At 40.9% G+C, this 21,794-nt stretch overlaps 1 protein-coding gene across 1 annotated transcript in view; it reads left to right on the top strand.

Moving 5' to 3' along the window:
- The window catches only part of SLC12A8 (solute carrier family 12 member 8), a 76,514-nt gene extending 58,997 nt beyond the window's left edge, over positions 1 to 17,517 (top strand). Inside the window, exons 8-13 of the mRNA XM_066621426.1 lie at positions 2,526 to 2,672; positions 3,852 to 4,515; positions 5,723 to 5,820; positions 7,018 to 7,135; positions 10,568 to 10,628; positions 17,319 to 17,517. Of these exons, the coding sequence (XP_066477523.1) occupies positions 2,526 to 2,672; positions 3,852 to 4,515; positions 5,723 to 5,820; positions 7,018 to 7,135; positions 10,568 to 10,628; positions 17,319 to 17,517 (1,287 nt within the window). The remainder of the gene's footprint in view (positions 1 to 2,525; positions 2,673 to 3,851; positions 4,516 to 5,722; positions 5,821 to 7,017; positions 7,136 to 10,567; positions 10,629 to 17,318) is intronic.
- The last annotated feature ends 4,277 nt before the right edge of the window (positions 17,518 to 21,794 follow it).

Raw genomic sequence — 21,794 nt, 5'->3', positions numbered from 1 at the left:
AACACACTATCCATTACAAGAGTATGTATTTGTATAGTGTATTCAAAGCTTTAGTGTACCCTAAAAGCATTTTGGAAAGATGAAATTTTGATGGGTCACAGCAGACAGTTCTTGATGTATCACCTTGTTTTGATTGACAAGTCATATTCTCTGCTCCCGTTGAGAACACACATTGTATTCTGGCTAAACAGCCTTGTTGTACAGGGTGACCCAAAAAAAAACAGAACCCATAAAAATTTTATTAAATCCTACAAAGGTCCAGTAAATTTCAAGAAACTTACTGGACTCAAACTTCAATCTGAGTACGATTATTCCCCAAAGTTTCAGTTATCTTGGTCGCTGTGCATAAAAGTCATGTTCTTTCCAAAGAAAAATTAAAATTAACAGTTTTATACAAAGATTGGGTTCTGTTTTTTGGGGGGGTCACCCTGATGTGTACCTGTATTAAACTGCATGACAGAGGAAGGGCATGACAGAAGAGAAGGAGCATGATTGGCTGTTATTTTTAATGAACAGGGCAGTGTAATCCATTTAGAAAACTCTTGTTTAAAGTCTAGTTTCATTTCTGGGAAAGCAAATTCTTTTGGAAAGAAATTCTACCTTTATGCATCATGAAAACACAGCAAGCAGGAGGCAAGAGTTTTCTTTCAAATTTGTGTCATTCAAAGTTCCAATGATGTAATAAAAGAATTAAAATATGGATTGCTGTTGGCAGAATTACATCTCATTTGTGTGAGAAATTCCATTTTTAAAACCAAAAGTGATAGTCATGTATGTATCATTTATTCTTAAAGAAACATTTGTCTTTAAATATTATTAGAACTCCTGAGGAAAGAATAAGGAAATGAAGTAAAGGTCCTGGAGAGGTGATCAATCTAGAATTACCAATTCCTTTTGAAAAATATGTCTTTATGACCAACTTTTGTGTACTTTTGACCATGTCAATGAAAAGATTATTTCCTCGTATGCTTGAATTGGAATGTCACTTTCAAATGCAGGCATTTGGGTTAACTGAAACTATACACAAAGCTCAATACAATCAACTGTTTGTTTTCAAGTAAGGCGACTTTTAAAGTGCGTTATGATAACTGGTAACAATGCTATTTTCAAATTGATTGTTTATTTTCCCGATGGAAGCTTATTCCCCATCCAACTCCACCCCTTTGCACATTTTATCTGGTAGCAACACAGTTTGTTTTACAGAGAGAAAGAAACTTGTTCTGGTTTTGTGGGGCCTTATGGATTTTGAAATGCTGTGTGAATTTAATGTCTCTTCACTATGCTGAAAATTGTTTTAACATAAAAGAAATTAAATTTAGAATACTTAGGTTTTTTTTGGAAACGTGCGTGTGTTGTTGTTATTACCAGTTTGCATTTAGAAATAAGAGAATAGGAAGATGCTGCAGTTAATAGTACTGTAACAGTTAATTTAGTGCCATCAAAAAAATCTCTGTTTGATGAACTTTAGGCTACTTTAAGTAAGGCTGCTTTAAGCAGCACGACAAAGTAACAGCATGCGTTATTGAATCAATATCACCCCTGACTTGATGAGAAAGTCTGCTTTCGTGGAATTTTCCCTTTCCTTGTTCCATCCAAAATCTTTCACTGCATTCTACACTTTGGAACAAATTTTAGATTCAAATGGAAGCTTTTATCTGGTTCTCTTGCATGTTAAAAACATCTAATATTGATTTTCTTCATTTAGACAGATAGGATTGTCTTGCAGCTATGGGGAAGCTTTTAGGCTTGCATGTCTTTTCCTGTTTGATGTTCTGCCTACATAAGTGCACTTTCCTGAAATAAAACTCTATTTGGGATGGCATCCAGTTTGTAAGTGGAATCAAATATCCACTACATTTCCTGTAAGCAATACAGGTTTCTTCTTGAACTGCAGCTAAGTGGAACTTTTTTTCCATGGGATTGCTTCACTCCGTTCACAGCTTATACTTCCCATTCAGAGCAAATTAAAGTTTGTACTTTGGTGTTGTTAATTAGAGGAGCAGTGTCCACAAGGATGTTTCTCTGGGCAAGCTCCACTGAAATGCTGCATTTTGAATTGTTCCTGAACAGCTGCCATTTGTTTCACTGATCTTATGTACTGGAGGTTCCCAGTGGATTGTGACTACTTTTTATTTTGGTCGTCTTTGGCCAAGTTCTTTAGAGTTTGAATTTCAGCTTGATCTCAAAAGCATTTACTTAGAAGTAATCATACTTCACATTTATGTACTACATTTCAAGTGTTCAAAGGTTTGCGTGTGCCTTATCTCTGTAACCCTTATGTCAGCCCGGTAAAGTATCCCCATATTACAGATAGGAGTAGAAACTGAGAAAATAACGGTTGGCCAAAGGCCACCTACTGAATTCATGGCTTAGATGAGATATAGACCCCAATTTACCCAGTTCATACTTGTAGCTACGATATCTCACCAGATTGCTCCACTTATTTTTAATTTTTTTTAAGTTGAAGTGATTAAGATTGCAGCATTAACCAAGAAATGTATCAATTTGTGCTTTTTGTTTTTTAGGTGTCCTTGGTGGGCTTCTTATTCTTAATTGGTTTGTACATTTCATCTTTAGCATCTTGCATGGGAGGCCTCTATGGAGCACCCAGAATCCTTCAGTGTATTGCCCAAGAGAAAGTGATACCAATTCTTGCATTCCTTGGACGAGGGGTTAGTGAATCTACCTTTTCTTTCCAGTGCATAGGACTTTAAGTTTGCACGCCTCAGAATTTATCTGGTATCTTTTGCCAAGCTAGTAGCTGCCTGATGATTGAAATTCCAGAAGCAGCAGAATCTTTGGAACAGAACTCCAGTCGCTCTGAACAGAAAACTCTGGAATATTCCAAATGTTGTGTTTTAACAAAACAAAACCCAGCTCCAGTACTCTATTAGAACAGACTTTCTGTCTGCATAGTTAGCGCCTTATCTAGTACCTCTTAACTATTGGGCTACAGTCAACACCATGTCTCTGATCTCCTGAAAAGCCTCTTCACCAGCTAATTTTCAAAGAATTTTGTTGAGTGGCACTATTAGTGCATTTTGAAGGTTCAAGGCTTATAGAATCCTTTTTCTCCCCAGAAAAGCTGCTTATCAGTCAAACTAGGCATGAGATACCACTTAAAATGGGGGCGAGTGGGGGAGGCATCAAATGTCTAAATCTAGAACAGTTTGGTCCTTGTCCATGCACATACATAACATGTTTCTCTGTGGGCCGAACTCATTCACTTGCAGCCCCTCCTGGCAGATGCTGCTTCATTCACATGTACACATTTTTCCCCATATTTATATTCACAACCTTGAGGGCTCCCCACCACTTTTCACACTTGTTTGTTTATAGAGTAGATTTTTTTTTAAAATCTTCATATTCCTTTTATGATTTGTGTTGCTAGCTACTATCAGTTCATTGAAAACTGTGCAGCAGATACCACCTCTCACCTTTCCTAATACATCTAATTCTTATAATGCTTGAGAAAAATTTATAAGAAAATAATTTTTTCTACTAAGAAGCAAATATGAAGGCAATTTAAAAAGCATTTTTCTAAAGAAAGAAGTTTGGTATAGAAGCATTTGCAAAGGAAACTATAAATTTTGAGTAGGTATTTCACAGGAGTGTATCTGCTGTTTAAATTTCTCTATTGAATTTTCTAAGGAAGGAACAAGGTCCACTTCTGTTGGCTCATGAACAAAGATATAAAGTGTTCATCCCCTTTGCCTCTCAGATGCTCCAAGAGTACCTGATTATCCCTCATCAGAGACTTAGTTCAGGAGGATGAGGTAGTCAAAACCAGAAAGATTATACATCAGAGTACTGGCCAAATGTAACGAATATTTCTTTTGCTCTCAATGTAGAAAGGCCCCAACAAAACTCCAGTGGCTGCAATCTGCTTAACAAGTCTGATCACCATGGCTTTCATTTTCATCGGCCAAGTGAACGTCCTTGCTCCAATAGTCACAATAAACTTCATGCTTACCTATATTGCAGTGGATTATTCCTATTTCACTGTTTCCATGAGCTACAACCTTCAACAAAACTACAAACAGCTGCACAGAGAGGACTCCAGGGTTGTGCTAGGCTCTTCTCGTCCTTTAATACTTGACAGACATTCCTGTTATGGATCAGATGGAATAATTCAGAACAGGTCAGATGGTACCTTGCTAGAATTCACAAAAGACATGGACCATCTTTTTAGGCCTCTCAGGAAAGATGAACTAAATGAAATGGACAAGAATATTAGCCAATCGGTTAAACAGAAAAAGAAAAAGAAGGCAGTCAAGCAAACATTACAAGACAGTTTTCTCTTGGATCTTGACAACAACATTGGCTCTGCTCAGGATCTTCACAGTGATGTCCTGGAATCCAGTGACAAAAGTATGCAGACGTCTTCAGAACCAAGTGTTGTGGATGGAGAGGGTTCCCCTCCATCGGCAATTGCAGAGGGCGAACAGAAGCATAACCAACATGGAGACCGGCATTTTGATGACATGCAGAATATTCCCAGTAAGAAAATGGAAGGTTAAGATTAGAAGCACAATGAAATTTTATTTTTTTATTTTCTCTATAAAATGTTTTATGAACTTTTTGTTAAAAAGCAGTGTATAGATATTCTTAATAATAATAATGATAATGATAATAATAATAATTTATCCCAGTTGGTTATCCCAGTTGTGATTGGTACACTGGATGCAGTTCCAAAAAAACTTGAACTGCATGTAAAACATCTGAACATTGGCAAAATCACTATTGGTCAGACTCAAAAAGCTACGTACCTTGCTTGGTTCAGCACACATTAGCTGTAAATACAGTACGACGTCCTAGGGCCTGGGTGGGACTTGACTTGTCATTAATGCCAAGTCCAACTGAAGAACAGGCAGCTATGATATGCCTGTTATTTAAATAATAATTTAAATGAAAAATCTTGCTGGCACTCCAATGTAGGCAAGAGTAGAAACCAGTTTGATGTGGCCAGCCGGTCATCTGTGGCAATAATAGATTTTGTTTTTACAAATGAGCACACTGTTGATTTTAATGATTCACAGAAGATTCTAATCTAATTTGCTTGTGGAATAGCAGCCCAGTTGTAATTCAGTACAGAAAGATTTATTGTTTACAACATTCCACCCATGGCCTGCATATGTATCCTTCATACATACAGCAACATGAGAGATTTATCCCAGAACTTATTTTTATCTTGACATGGGAGGGAATAGCTTGAACAAGTTAACATCTCCAACATCAAATTGAAGTTATGCCCATGCTCTGTAGCTCACCAGTCTCCAATCTGGAGACCACTATGTCTCGAAAAAGCCCTCCCCGTCCCAAGCTGAGCTTACTGTTCTGTCATTGCGTCACATTTCTTTGAAGCAGAACATGTTACAGGGATGCTCTGGGCAGTCGTGTCTGCCCAACATCCTGTTACGCAGCCTTCTGGGATGCTGGACAGCAGACCCGACTGCCCAGTGTCCCTGTTACATGTTCTGACGCAATGACAGAACAGTAAACTGTGCTCATGGGAGGGGAGGTTTTCCAAACCCCAGATTCTTCCCCCAGGCTGGGGTTTAGGGGGCCCTAGTCAAGCTAGCTAAATCCTAAGGTAGTGCAATACTTTTGGTATGAGGCATCCACAGATATAGCTGGTTATTTTCAAGAGTCAAAACACTTCCCTTCATGATCTGTCCATCTTTTATCTTATTCTGATTACATTGTTTCTTTTCTTCTGCAGGTATAAATGTAAAACAGCAAAGCCAAGAACTAGAAATTCAGAAAATGCCAACATCCTTCTACTCCAGACTCTGCAATCATTGGGTTTCCCTTGTTGGTGTAAGTCATTCTGTAATATTTTGAGGATTTTATTTTTTAGGATGCAGTAATATTTATTTCTCCAGAAGCACATTTCAAGCCCCATGGGAAAGGTTAAATGACATGATACAGGAAGGTTTTTGAATACGAGACACCAAATTTGTTTGAAGGGAGGTTGGTTAGTGGGAGACCTTGAGAAAACAAGGAATAGTAATACTCAAAAGTAAGTCCCATTCTAACCCATGAAGACTTACTCCCAGGTAAATATGCCATAGAATTGCAGCCTGGGTTAGCTAGAGCCTGATGTAGTTCAGATTTTAAGGTTGTCTCTGGATATGGTCAGATGTGGCTAACAGTTGTAATTATAGTTCAGTAAAATATACAGCTATGCTCCAGTATTTGTGGGGGTTCTGTGGAGGATGCCTGCAACCGCAAATACAGGATCTGTGGATATGGGGGCTCCCTGTGTACAAGAAAAAAAGGGAAAGAGGATTATTTGTTAGCAGGGTGAACCATGTTAACAGTGGTGGCTAAGAAGACTTTAAAGGGGGTTAAGACAGAGTCATAGAGATCTGTTATTAGCCATGATAAATAGAACCTCCAGGTTCAGAACCATATAAAACCAGTAGCTTGGGAAAAAGAGGGGAGGGCTTTTTGCTTCGTGCTCATCTTTTACTTTCCCAAAAGCATCTGGCTGGCCACTGCTGAAGCCAGGACTCAAATCTTGATGACCTCTGGTCTGATTCATCTGAGCTGCTATGACATTCTCGTTGGTGTCATTCCTATTACCAAACCCAAAGGGATTGGATTTGAGACTTGTGGCTGCCTTTCTCATTTGGATCAAAACACTGCAGTGTGCTCACTTTGAACATTAAAATTTAGACTTAATCACATGACCAGATTGGCGTTTTGAAAAAGTGGGTCATACGGGTTGCTGCACACCGCATGTTCAGTTTGCATTTTGAGTCACATTTAGACTCATTGAGCCAAACTTGGAAGAACTTGGAGCCAAACAGAAATGAGTCATGTGATTAGGCCATGAAATGTTGCCAAAAGTGGGGTAGGAAGTGAGGAGAATGTACGCATTCCTCTTCCAATGCCTTGTAATATTTGATTTTTCAAGATAAGTAATATAAACATTCTGCAAAGAATATTTTTTACCAATTTAATGGCTGATTGATGTACCGCATGTAATCCAAAATATTACATTTTCAACAGGCAATAGGATCACTTGCCATTATGTTTGTAATTCAGTGGATCTACACCCTTGTCAACTTGGGCCTAGCAATTATTCTGTATTTCTATATTGGTCAAGTGAGCCCAGGACTACCACCTGGTAAGTATTTTCACTCTGTGGGAGAGGGAAGAGCACCTGCTTTACATGCAAAAGAACCCAGGTTCATTCCCTGACATCCCCAAGTAGGGCAGGGAAAAATTCCTATTTGAAAACTTGGAGAACAGCTACTAGTCAGTGTAGGCAGTCCTGAGCCAGACAGACCAATGGTCTGACTCAGTACAGGCAGCCTCCTGTTTTTCCAAATCTGTTTTGGTTTTTCATTGTTTTACTTTAAGTTAACTAGGAGGTGAAACAATTTTATTCAGCACTATTACCTATTTACATTTAGAGACTGACCAGTTCCAAATTGTTCTGGGTGGGTAAACAATGAAAAGAGCGTATGAAATCCCATTGAAGCAGAATAGAACTTGGCTAAAATAAAATACAGTTAGATTCCCAGTTACATTCTCTGGCTTAGCCTTAATCTTGCAAAGCCAGTTCAAACAGATAGCCTGCAATATTTCTGAAAGATGCCAGGAACTTGGAAAATTTTCAGAGAGAGAGAGAGAGAGAGAGAGAGAGAGAATTTCATAAGGGGTCACTCACTGAGAACTTCTCTTTTTGATCCTGTGTTGCTGGTTATATGGAATCTGCATTAGGGTGAACTGGCAACCACTGCCCTTCCTCCAAAAAGGATGTTTGGAGACACGGTGATGACTGACTGGGGAAAACTACATCCTTTTAAAAAAAAAAAAAGTACAGGCCAAACAACCAGGGATCAATCAGAGCTCCTCTGATTCCCTGCTCTCCCTGAAGTGTTAATAGTTGCAGCCAAGATAGGCGTCAGCCTCTTCCAGCTGGGCTATCAACAGTTAGGATGGCTTAGGCTCAACATATAAACGATCACCTACATGCCCCAGGCACACCTTCCACATTGCCAGTCAAAACCGATAGAAGCTGAAACTCTTCCACATAAACAAGATAACACTGAGCATCTGATGCATCAAATCAGTCCTGTTGTCTCTGCTTTTAAACTTATGGTCTCAAGTTAAGTCCTTATGACTTTAGTGTGTTGTAGGAGCTTTGCTGCAGATTGTTCTTGTGGTTAAGTTGTAGGAAGTGTGTGTGGCATGCATGTGTTCACATGTGTGTGTGATAAAATATGATTCTCTAATCCAGGGGTGCCCAAACCCCGGCCCTGGAAAGGCTGGCCTTGCTTTGTGCAAGGCCTTTTATAGGCCTTGAGCTATTGCATGACCTTCATTCATTCATATAAGTTCCTCTAATATATTCATTTATGTAAATTTATTCAAATTTGAAATGTAAATTCTTTTTTCCTGGCCACCAACACAGTGTCAGAGAGATGATGTGGCCCTCCTGCCAAAAACTTTGGACACCCTTGCTCTAGTTCAATTACAGTTGCTATTATCTAGTCAATTATTCTTTCTGAGAAGCTGAAATTTTTCATATATTCTGTTGGTATTGGCAACCTTCAGTCTCGAAAGGCTATGGTATCGCGCTCTGAAAGGTGGTTTTGGCACAGCGTCTAGTGTGGCTGTAAAGGTCAATCTGGGAGTGACAATCCCTTCCACACTGGGAGCAAGTGTAGTCTGTCCCTGGTCTGTCTCCCTGGCTATGGGCCTTCCTTCTTTGCCTCTTAGCCTCAGACTGTTGGCCAAGTGTCTCTTCAAACTGGGAAAGGCCATGCTGCACAGCCTGCCTCCAAGCAGGCCGCTCAGAGGCCAGGGTTTCCCACTTGTTGAGGTCCATTCCTAAGGCCTTCAGATCCCTCTTGCAGATGTCCTTGTATCGCAGCTGTGGTCTACCTGTAGGCGCTTTCCTTGCATGAGTTCTCCATAGAGGAGATCCTTTGGGATCCGCCCATCATCCATTCTCACAACATGACCGAGCCAACGCAGGCGTCTCTGTTTCAGCAGTGCATACATGCTAATATATTCTGTTACACCACTGTATAATAAATTAGAAGTAAACTGACATAAGTTTTATTAGAAATATTACAAAGAGTGGATTCTATCCATTTACAATCCCCATTCATTTCCACATTAATTCCTCTATCCTTTTAAGTAAGTCAGTATAAAATTCTCTTGAGGAAATTGCATTGACGACTATCATTTCAATTAGAGCCGGTTAAATGCCAGAATCATTAAATGCAAAGTGAGAGACCCTATGATTTAGGAATTGAACAAGTTAAACATTTGTCAGTCCAGTCTTAACTAAATCCCTGTGCAGTAATGCAGTGCACCAGCAGCTGCAATAGGTCAACTCGGACCTGCGCCAACAATATTGCTGGCGCAAGTTTGCATTGATCTGTGCAGGTGGATCAGGGCAGGGAAGGGGTTTAGGATACGAACTATGCTGGTGCCACCAATAACACCTCCTGTGGGCCTGATCCTCTCCAACCTCACCCTACCCCTGTGGTAGGCTTATCTTTTCCAGTGGGCCTCCCAATAGCCGCCAGTGTGCATGGAAAGGCTGTGGTTTTCCTGCTGGTGTGCTGGCTACCAACACTGTCACAAAGTGCTTTACAGCAGTTTTGCAACAGCACGCACCAGTGGAACACACATTCCACCTGTGCAGGCCCTGCATGGGATTGTGCTGTAAGAAACGTAATCAGAGAAAACACTCTTCAAGCTAAAATAGTGTTAACGTGTCCATGCAGATGATTAGCTTTTTGTGTTGATTCAGAATGCAAGGTGAAATAGTATTCAGAGACCAAATGCCATAATCAGCACCAGTGGTTCCCCAGTTTTTATACAATTTCGGGAAACCAAGATGGCAGTAGTGACAGTCCAGGGTAGAACTATACGTCTATGATTCTTTTTAGTGACAGTGTTTGTGGAGCCACTGAGGCTGCAATTTGAAGAAGGAAACCAGTTGCGGGGATGGGACATTAATTTTTTCCCCCGTATATTTTCTATCAAAATCCCCCCCCCCCGCTGCTTTTACCCCTATTGTGGAAAGACATGGCTGCCTATATGTTTTCCCTTGTGGATAAAAATAGTTTCAGGTTATAGAAAAATGGTCCTCGGGGAAAAGATGAGAAATTTCTCTTCCCTTATGCTAATGGTTGCATTTTCTGAAAAAACAAAAATAATCTCTTAAAAAATAATGATAATGGAATTACAGAGGTGCACAGGGCAATGACCTGGAGCAGGGCCTTTTTGGTGGTGACACTGACTTTGTGGAATTTCTGGAACCAGCGATTATGCTGGTGCAAGTCCGAGAGGCAGTGTAGGGCTGACTGGGGCGTTACTCGGGGTAAGGGGACATAAGTTTCCTTACTCCAAGTTGTGCCTCAGCCCGCACCAGTCAGCCTGCCAGGTTAGGATTGCTTAATAAAAATATTTCCACCATTATTAAGTCATTAAAATCAGATGAAACTCAGATTATTGAGGATCATTGTATTTTTTTAAGGTTTTTGATTAATTTTAGGTTATTCTGAGAGAATTAGTTTGTGTATTCTTTCAACAGGTGCAGCAGCCAACTTCAGCTTTTTCAAGTGGATGAAACTAGTTTTGCATAATGTCTGCAGGTTAGTGTTGGTAACTAAGAAATGACACATTCCGTATGCTTAATTAATTTGAGATTAAGTGATTTAGGCCTTAGCTGTATTATAAAATACCATAAGAGATATTTCTCATTAACAATTCAGCATAGCTCATAATGCAAAGTTTGATGTTTTTTTTTCTCCTGCATGCTCTCTCCTATGTAATGAATGTCAGATTTCCTATAACCATCTGCTCAACCTAAGTGGGATCATATCAGAACTGAATTATGGTTGTATAGGTTCTGAGGCTGAAATAATGTTATATAACTTCCTGAGGTAAGGTAACCATGTTTACATTTCTGAGATACAATAGGAAAAACATCACTGCTTTAAGTAACCATATGTTGACTCTCTTTCTTTTGCTTCAAATTATATTGCCCGTGCAGTGATCATTAATGTGCTTGTTGTCCATTTACATTTACAGAGCTAAATTAACTTGGTGCACTGAAGTACACATTGTACAGTTCTTCCTTGAACTTTCATGAGGTAGCACAATTGCTTTATTGATTATGATGCTCTAGTAAAGGCAAAGCAGCTCTGTTTTGTCCAGGTGACGAAGGGAGGCCTAAAATGGTAGAGTAATGAGATGTGGCAATAGTTTCTGGCCAGTTTTCCAAGTCTGCGCAATGATTAATCCACATCTCTAAGGCATTCTTGCTTTATTGGATTTAGAGCTGCTTGTGATTTTTAAGCCTCATATGTAGAACCGTTACAGTGCTAATACCTATGAAGCTATTTTTTCTGCAGTTTAGCTGTGCAGTACTATTAATGGCACTATGATCCTTTCAAAGACTTCCTTCGTTTTATAAAATGCAGATCTGAGGTTCAATTTTGAAAGGGAGATGAGTTTTGTGGGGAAAACATCCTCTCAACCCTTTCTGTGGGTTGTTTTCCCACTGAAACAACCCCCCCAAGCTGCTTTTACTCCTACAAAAGAGAAAAAATGCAAGTAAACTTGCTATGTTTAAACTGCTTCTGACTACTTCCTACTCTCTGTTGATTCTTTTCTGCCATTTTCTGGGTCCTTCAAGAGTTCCGATTCTCTTAGCACTTCACGTTTTGTTAGTTCCATGTACGAATTCCATGCCATTGTGAAGAAGAAAGATCTGCCCCTTCTCATCAGTTCCTATTTGTTTGATATACTTTAATATTTATTTTATAAATCAATCAATTTCTAATTTATAAATCAATCAAAAGCAAGAAAGCAAATTTACTGGGGAAAAAAATTGATTGGTTATTTAAAAAGCAAAACCTGTCATTTAGACTTCAGGCACCAGATTGTCATGTTCAGTGACCCTGAGATATGCTGAGAGAACCTGAGACCCTGAAAGTTTCACTTTCCTTCAGCTTTCTGTACAGCATTCTTAAAGCTGTTCTAAATCTATATCACAGCATGAATGAAACGGAATCAATCTTTTTAAAAGCCATTTCTACCCAACGTTGCATATCGTACAACATGGACCAAATGTGTACATTTGCTGCTAACTGGTTAAGAGGCACTTTTTCAAGTGGGTGCTCCTCTTTTATTTAGCAGGGGGAGAGTAACTGGCCCTCCTCACCCCAGCAGTGTCTTTTCTAGTAGCTGTCTGCTGGTGTTGCGTCTTTTTAGATTGTGAGCCCTTTTGGGACAGGGAGCCATTAGATATTTGATTTTCTCTGTAAACTGCTTTGTGAACTTTTTGTTGAAAAGCGGTATATAAATACTGTTGTTGTTGTTGTTGTACATCTGTGGGCTTGGCAAAAATGGGTTTACCCTACTTTTTGCAAATGACAGAAATTACTTAATTTCCTGATATCTCTCATTCCTGATAGATGCCAAACTGACCAAAAGTCCATGCAGAGACAGCCTAGTGATGAAGCTAACTGAAGTTGCTCTTTCAAGCGGCAAATTGGGGAGAGTAGCAACCTTACAAAGGCTGTCCCACACCCCACATCTGTCTGCTGCTCCCTCTGGCCTGCTTCCCACTGAACGGCTTCCTCTCCACCGGAGCGAAGACAATCTGGGCAGTGGCAGCCCACCTCTTTGGAGAATGGAAAAAAGCCACTGCTATCTCTTCATCCTCACTCTTGCCTACCAAGCTGCTTACTTGGATGTCACCTGGGTGGGGAAGGAGAGATGGAGCATGGCCAGTGGCGTCACTAGGGTTCATGTCACCCAGTGTGGGATGCCAGCACATTACCCCCCATGCAGTAGGTGGGGCAACACTCCTGGTGGTGGGCATGGTGATGTACCATCACTCCGCCCCCACTGGTTTTTTGGCTGTACCCCTTGATAGAACAAAGGTAGAACACATTCTGCATGAAATTACGCATTGATTGATATATAACATGATGGTATTATTCTTCCAAATTGTGATTTTAGTTATTTTGATCACTGGTGGTGTCACACACACACACACACACCCCGGGTGTCAACTTACTAACACCTTATTGCAGCAGTTCTCAAAATTTTAGCACTGGGACCCACTTTTTAGAATGACAATCCGTACAAAACACACCAGAAGTGATGTCATGGTGGAAGTGACATCATTAGGCAAATTAAAATAAATAAGTATAAATAAAGTAAAATAAATAAATAAGGAGAAGCCAGCCCTGTTCCACCAAGTGAATTTCCTCTGTAGCCCGCCTGCAGTAACACCCCCCCCAAATCAGTAAGGTTTTCAGTCCCACCCAGTGCCCAGTTCAATTTAAGAACTTCTGTTTAAACCAGATCACTGTTAGGATCCACTTGGCTTTACGGGTCTCAAAAAGGTTCACCTTATCAGCTGAAGCCTCTGTTTTGATCCTTTTTAGTCAGGAGGGGGCTGCCTTCTGGAGCATTTGTTGAGCTCCAGGTGCACAGGATCAGGACCATTCTGGTAGCCCTTCACCTGATCTTCCACACTAGCCAAGGCACGGCTTGGCACTAGCCAAGGCACGGCTATTCGTGAGTAAACATGACCATGAGGCTTAGTCTCGCTTTCCATAGAGCTCAATACATTCGTCTACTTGGAGGGAGGGACTCCCTTCTCAGGTGTTTTTTTGGGCTGCATTTATTGGATCAGGACCATTCTGGTGTTGTTGGATTCCTCTCAGCCTGCCCTTTCCGACAGACTAAGGCAAGGTTGCCTACTCGCGAGTAAACATGTGATACACCTTGGTTTCATTTTCCATAGGGCTCCATGCATTTTTGTTCTCCTGTGTTTTGGCCATAAAGTTTAATAGAAAGGGGATATTGCACTCTGGTTTTTTACATTGCATTCTGCTGGAAATTCCGCATCAAACGGTATATAACATGATGGTATTACTCCTAACCATCGTGATTTTAGCGCGTCACCCCCCCCTGTGCACGTCACCCGGTGTGGCCTACACCCCCTAGTGACGCCACTGAGCATGGCAATCCAGACTCTGCCTCCTTCCCCCTTACTTTGAGTTCCAGTGCCGCCTCTTTCCTCTGCATCATTCTGTTTGAAATAAACAAGTTGAGCAGAGCATGCTGGGATAAGCCCAGGTCAACCTGTGTATTTCTGAAAAAATGGTGTTCTGTAGAGGATGGAGGCAGTTCCGGAGCTCAAGTTGAGGGGGGTAGAGGGTGGGTTTGAATCGCTATGCTCTGATAAAGTGCACTTTACCTTTCCTTAGCAGCTAGATGGATGAGGAGAAAGAGGGGGTGGCAGCAAGAGTAGTGGTGGGGTGAGCATGTGCTGATGCACGTACAAAGTTTCAGGGGCAGAAAGATGCATCATCATTTGGATGAGTTGAGAAACTCTCAAGCTTATTCTAAAAATTGCAGTTTTAACAGAGGTGATTCAGTTGATTTACTGAGGTTTTAGACAAGCTGGTACATTGTGAAAAACAAATGCAGGAGCACTTGCCTGACTACTAGTTCTGCAGTGACCATAGAGATGGGGTAAAGGCATGTAAGGGAAGGTTGCCAGCAAATGACCTTTTGCACTGCTCTCTATCAGGAACAATGTCTTCTGGGATATCAGCCAGAGTTAGCACATATCCCGCTTGATGAAACCCACACCTCAACAGGAGTCCTGTCTTCCTTAGCTTCCGATCATGTATTCAATGCTTCTCCCTAAGTCTGGAGCCACTTTCCTGTCTTTTGAGATGATTATAATGAAGCAAATGCAAAGGTGATGGGTGATGTCTTGCCTTAAGGAATTATGTCAGTTGTGAAGCCATCTAATTTTTCTAGCACTCCAGAGCAATATGCAGATTCTGTGAAAATGATGTTTGTAACCACCTAGTACTGGGGTCGGCAACCTGCCACTTTGGAGCCGCAAGCGGCTCTTTCAGCCGCCTGCTGCAGCTCCCTGTGGGCCAACCCGTCCCGGGGGGAGGGGCTCGCCCCTCCTGCGACGCAGCCGCCGCTCACCTGCCCAAGCGCACGCACGCAGCTCCCACGCCTCCTGCGGCTGCGCCCCATAGGAGAGGGCGCGAACGGCTGGCACGCCCGCACATGCAGCTGTGCTGAGAAGTAGCCCAGCTGTCCGCCCCACACCTCAAGTGCTGAGCTTCCACAGGTGAGGCCAGATCAGAGAGGGACGGCGCGGGTGGAAGAAGAGGAGGGCGCCGGAGCAGCTCCTGCCCAAAAAGCCCGCACCGCCGAGGGCAAGCCCCCCCACCGCCGCTGCAGCCGCACGTTCCCTCCCGCCCAAGCCGCTGCACCAGCCGCCTGCCCATGTAGGGGAGGGCACGTAAACGAAGGGTTTTGAACACCCTGATGACCCCCCTTCCCACAAGCAGCCCTGACCCCACGGAGCCAAGGCAAAAGCAAGCAATTGAGTGCAGCTGCTCTGTCCTCCTCCCAAGTTTAGAGCACAATCCTGTGTGTGTCTCCTCAGAAGTAAGTCCCATTGTGCTTACTCCCAGGAAAGTGTGCACAGGATTACAGCCTTCAAGCGCCCCACTCAGCATCCCCCCGTCACTCACTCACACTCTCACTGCCCCATTTCCTTCACTTGGAAACTTGAAAGGGCTTTGGAGACCCCTGCACCAGATGGTATTCTGTATATGTTTGTATACTGTATGTGTCACATACTGTATATGTAGCACCAAAGCATATTTCATGGTTGGGAAGTTAATCACTGTTAGTATGCCTTTTATTTTATGCAGTTTTGAACTCTTAGCTTGTTTGTTCAGGAGCACCTTTGTGAACAGTGTTAAGTAGTACTAAGTGGTCTTGTTCAGAGGTAGTATTGTGTGGAAAGACATTTACAAAAGTACAGAAGTAAATGACAGTAAAGAATGACAGTATCCTTCACAAGCAGTTCACCTGTGCACAATCTAAAACAGTTGTTCTCCAACTGTGGGTCTGGACCTGATTTTTAGTGGGACCTATAAGAGGGGAGTGTATTATATAACTGTGACCAACAAAAGGGGAGTGTATTATATAACTGGGACCTATAAGAGGGGAGCGCAAACTATATATGCAGTGTTATCTTCATTTTAGATGTCAAAAGGGTTTTATGGCTCCCAAGGTTTTCTTTTTTCCGGAAAATGGGTCCAAATGGCTCTGAGTGTTTAAGGTTGCCGACCCCTGACCTAGTAGAATATAGCAATTTACGGTGCTAGAATATGGCAATTTAGAATTTAGCAATGGCACGTTTGTCACAGGGGTCTATTGGATACTGCTATGACATCACCAGGTGTGATGAACTACTCAGGTCCCCCTGCTTTCTCATGCCCATACTATGTTGTAGCCCCAAAACCATTTGCTTCTCCATGTGAAAAGCAGTCTTGAGACCTATAGCAACCTAACTAGAGGTCCTGTAACTCAAGGCAAAGTGTTTAGAAGCTGCTTGCCAGTTACCTTCTCAGCAGCTAGTTTACGTATTTCGCCTTGAGAATTTTGCTGGAACAATACCGTGAGTTCAAGCTGGAGCCACTAGTAGTTGACAATGTGAAAAAAAAAATATCCTTGGAGAAATGCCTCTTGCTGTGCTGGTTTCTTTTACAGGTGAAAAGACCTTGGTAGGAGCATAGTGGTTAAAAACAAACTGCCTAACTGGGTGATGTCTCAGACTTTTTTCGTTTTTGAGCAATTCAAGGGAACGTTAAATAGCTGTTTAAAACTCTTCTGCACTCCAGCAAATAAAACATTGTGAGAAAAATGCTGCAAAATGCATGTAAATGTAGTTGAGCTTGGTCCTAAATAGATGAGCCTTTCACTCAGCGTACAAAAAGCTAATGAAAACCTGTACTGAAGCTTAGCAGCTGTTACTATTCTGTTAAGGAAATCCTGGATGCACATTATAAACTTTCTTGAGTTTTTTCTTTCTGGATTTCTGTCTGCTCACTGAAAAATCACTAGGAGAAGATACAGGCATCCTTTTAAATAGTTGATCTTCAGCCATGAGGTGTAACTTTAACTGGAACCATCATCCATCTAGTTTTTTTTATGATTGGAGTATTTGGAGCAGTTATTTCCAACTGAGAAGTGCAAGTGTACATGTTAAAAAATTTTAAAAAATTATTTTGTACATACGGAAACAGTTTGTGATGAATTTTGGGTAACCCTGGAGTCATAAGGAGAAGCTTGCATTCTTTCTTGAAGTGTCGTGTCTTTGTGCATGGTGGAGTGGATTCCTTTTCGCTTTTGTTTTGTTTACATAGTTCAGAGTGCAGCTGCAGATGTATTGGGAAACAATGGGGCATCTGAAAGTTCTGTGTTCCTTTGTTTTTCAGGGGAAAGCCATCCCTGGAGGAGCGATTTGTTGTGACACCATCCTTTGCAACAGTTGGCATGGAGACCACTCAGCTCACTGAAGAGAATACAGATTTTGCCTCCCGGGACCGCTACCACCATTCCTCTGTTATCACTAGAGAAGAGTTTGTTAATCAATTCCGAGAAAATGACATGCCATTCACTCCACCAGCCAATTAAAAACACTGTACAGAGACACACAGCCTGATTAACAGGCTTGCCCTTTTACTATTGATTTTAATGAATACTGCAATTTCCAATTAAAGAAAAAAAAAAGGGCAAGGTCTCCAAACTCTGTTCTGGGGGGGGGGGGGAGCAAAAGAGAGAACAAGAGAGAGAGAGAGAGAGAGAGAGAGAGCCAGCCACACGGGGATACTTTTTGTGCAATAACTACATAGTTTTTTTTTTCTTCTTATAAAGCTAAACTAATTTTTTATTAAAGTTGACTGTTTTTGTTGTTGTAAATTGTCTGTATGACATCCTTAAGCAGATAAACTTAGAGAGCTAAAATCTAGTCATAGCTTTTTAAAATTCTGTTAACCAGAACAATACTTCATGTTTTTATGGAACATTTCCTTATCCATGCACTCAGCAATAGACTGTATACTGTAGAATCATAATTGTTGGAGGGTGCTGATGAGGTCATCTAGTCCAACCCCCTGTTCCGGGAAGGCAACTACAGCATCCCTAACAGATGGCTGACCAACCTCTGCTTGAAAGCTCACAGTAAGGGAGAGTCCACTACTACACAAGGCAAACTGTTACAGTCCCAGAAATCTCTTATAGTTAGGAAATTTTTCCTCTTTTCTAGCCTAACTCTAGTTTCCTGTAGATTTACTTGCATGTTTCTTTGAGCGCATAACCAACAGAATTTTTTCCTGGGAGTATATGGGGTTACAAGCACCATTCCCTCTAAGGGATCCATGCCGGTGTTCAGACCTGTTGCAATGCCACCACCAGATGTTTGGTGATGATATAGTCATTGCCAAGCTTCCAAGTTGTCAAGCTCCACACTGCATGGAGCTTGGCTGGGATGTGCGTGGCCACACCAATGCAGACCTTAGCGGGAACAGTGGCTGAAAGTAGTAAAATAAGACAGTTGATAATGTTTTGTTTAGCTAGTTCTTCAAAATCAAGGATGTTCTTTCAGCCCTTACAACAGAATCAATGCACTTTATCAGAATTCCATTGTGTCATATTTTGCTTGTGATGAATGAAAGCCCAGTCTTACCAATGAAATCAAGAATATGCTACTCAATCTTCCATTTTCCCCCCAGGAATTCAGCTTTTGCTCTGTAACTGAAATGATCTCTCTCACATGAAAGATAAAAAAATCTTTTGAATTTTTACTTGCCAGGTTGACACAGTGTAAGTTATTCCATATTTGGAAACCTCAGGCAGAACCATATTATAAAAAATATTTGATATTTGCTAATGACAAAGTTGTGTATGTATGTAAGTGTCATTCCATCTGTGTGCTGTTTAAATTTAATTTTCCACAAATGGCAAGATAAGAGGAAGTGTCATGGACAAAAGGAATTTTTGCTGCCTCCCCTTTAAATCTTTGAAGAAATGATTGTGTCTTCCCCAGAATACAAGCTACGCAGAAGCAAAATGTTGATGGCAGGAGGCAGTGATAGTATTGTACTACCTGTATTCAACTGAGAGTTATAGTTCCAATAAACCCAGATGACTGTTTGTGTGATGTGGAGTTTTAAGCTCAAGACTTTCAGGTTATTATGTTTGGAGGCAACACTGCAAGCAATGAGAAGATCAAATATGGAGCAATTTGATGCACATTGACTCTACAGGCTACCACTATTCCTTCTAGTGGAACTTTGGCTCATATAGCTTTACAGCATATTATACTTGTGATGTAAGCAACTATTCATGAACAGGTTTGCTTCTGAAGTTTAGGTCTTTTCCATTATATCTGCATAGCTTTGGTAATGTTAAGATAATGTTCTCTGGAGATATATGGGTGGAGACTACTTTTTTTGTCACTGTCTTCACTAATATTATTATTTTTCTTTCCCAATCTTTGTACAGTGGAAAGGAGGCACAAAATTCTGTAAGCTACCTTGAGGGTATCATTCAGGCCAAAGGGTGGGATATAAATCAATGTAATAAATAGCACAATCATGAACAATTGCAATTGTGACAAACCCATAGACAAAATTTGTACAATTGCCTAAGGAACAAGTGTTCCCTCTTGAAAAAAATAGCTTTATCTGAATATACACACCAGTAACTTTTGTTCCAGAGGAAGGATATGGAGAGGAACAGAAGAGGGAAGTTTCAAGGGCAGACAAGTTCCAGCCATATATAATGAACAGGCACCCCAATCCTATGTAGTTCCTTGCTCAGTGATGCAGAGGTGACTGTGGCTTCCTCTGTAGCCCGTGGGGAAGTTTCAGCATGTTACGCTTCCTCAAGGTAAGCAAACATTTATTCCCTTGCTCCTTGCTATCCCTTAGGGTGTGGTCCTTAAAATAACCTGGTTCCTGATCAGGGAGGTCTTTAAAAGCTGATGCTAGCAGTTTAAATTGAGCCTGGAAATATAGGTACTGGTAGCAGGAATACAATTGGTGTCATGTTCTAGCTGGCCATGCCTTCCAACAGTACTGTCGGTGAATTTCCTACCAATTGGAACTTCTGAACCCCACTTCTTCAAAAGTATTCATATCTGCTACCATAGCAATAGAAACTGGGAAAAAATAGAAAGCGTTTGTTTGTTTGTAAACAAACAACTTGTATCCTGCCTTCCCAAAGCTCTAGGTGGCTAACACAGTCATAACAAAACACATAAGTAATTATTAAAAACACCAGATAAACTCATAATCAACAAAAACTAATAAAACTAACCAAGAGGAAAGGTTCCCATCTGAAAAGCAATTACTACGCTCTATAGAGCAAAGCAGAATGCAGTCGGTCCAAAGAGTTCTAAAAGGGTGGTTGCTTGTAGAGACTATAACTGCAAGCCTAAAGGCAAACATGTTAAATGTGCAAAGAGGAAATGAAAGCAAATGGACATGTTCAAATATAATAGGGGAAAATGTGAAGCTGGAAAATGTTGAACATTGGAATGACAGGTTATTTTTTACAATTCAGGAACCCATGAATACAACAGCAGTTGTTGCTGGGAAGGAGAGAGCCAATATTATTCTGCTAGGCCTGATTTTTTTACATTATTATGAATGCCGCTGGGCCATTGATATGTCTGTTTGCACACAGCTAGACCACAATGTCCCCTTCCTAGTTACAACCTCGACTGGAAATGGTCAGATACATGTTTGCTCAACAAACACCTTCACAATGTGGACTTTTCTAGAGATCTTTTCTAGAGCCAGTGAAGTTGTGTAGGATTCCACTCTCCTATATTTTTTTCTTTATCTATATTGACTTTAATCAAGATCCGACAAAGTCAGGGTCAGTGTGGACTTATATCTCACAGAACATTTTCTGCTGTTCTTAATTACTAGGTAGCTCAATCTACAACAGAAGTTGTGAGATCTACTAACAAAGCTCAGTTGCCACAGTGAGTAGAGATGTGAAGGCCTGGAAAAAAACCCAGAAAAATTCAGAAAAAAACCATATTTTTTTCCGAAAAACTAAAACAAGAAAAGAATAGAAAAGAAATGATTATGGAATGTTTTAACATGATGATACCATAGTCTTCTGAGACTGAAGGATGCCAACTAACATGATGAATAAAATATTTTAAGATAAGTTGTTCAAATATTTTACAAATCATTTCTAAAAAATATGTATGGCATCAGATTATTCTAATTTCTGTGCACTGAGGTCAAGCAAGTCCTGCGTTACAAACTGAACTCTCCAATGCAAGAACAAGATGCATTTCTTCCTTTAGGAGGCGCTGCTATTGTCACAAGAAAAGAAAAAGGTTTCAGTTCTGTTTTTGCATGTGGGTGGGTATGTTTGGGTATGTTCTTCTCAAAGCATTGGAAGAAAATAAAGAGCAACAAAAAGGACCTGAAAGTATATACTTAATTTAAGAAGGTAAGAGTTTACATTTATCTGATTCCAGAAAACTGAATCATTTAGCGACATTAGTTTATAGCCTTTGTGTAAATAATTTAATTACTAATAATCTGGTTCTTTACTTCCCCCACCCACATCCATAGATTAGTGTCTTCTGGCAAACTAGCCATTAAATTATTTTTCTTTCCTACTCCCCTCAGAAAAATGGTGAGACCAACATCTAGCACAGGGGTCTCCAAACCCCGTCCCGGGGGCCAGATGTGGCCCGCAGCAAGCCTCTTTCTGGCCCGCAGCCAACCTCTTGTCCCCTGAAAGCCTCTGGGTCACTCAACTGAACATGACCAGAACTGTGCTCTGATTGAGTCTGCAGGATGTTCTGAGGGCCAGAGAGCTTGAATGAATGAGCCCATTCATTCATTTATTCACTCATCTAAGTTCCATCTCTAATTTATTTA

This window comes from Tiliqua scincoides, chromosome 1 (genome assembly GCF_035046505.1).
Source record: "Tiliqua scincoides isolate rTilSci1 chromosome 1, rTilSci1.hap2, whole genome shotgun sequence".
Taxonomy (NCBI): Eukaryota; Metazoa; Chordata; class Lepidosauria; order Squamata; family Scincidae; genus Tiliqua; species Tiliqua scincoides.
The sequence above is the reverse complement of the archived record's forward strand: the minus strand, read 5'-3'. Positions and strand labels throughout refer to the sequence as shown.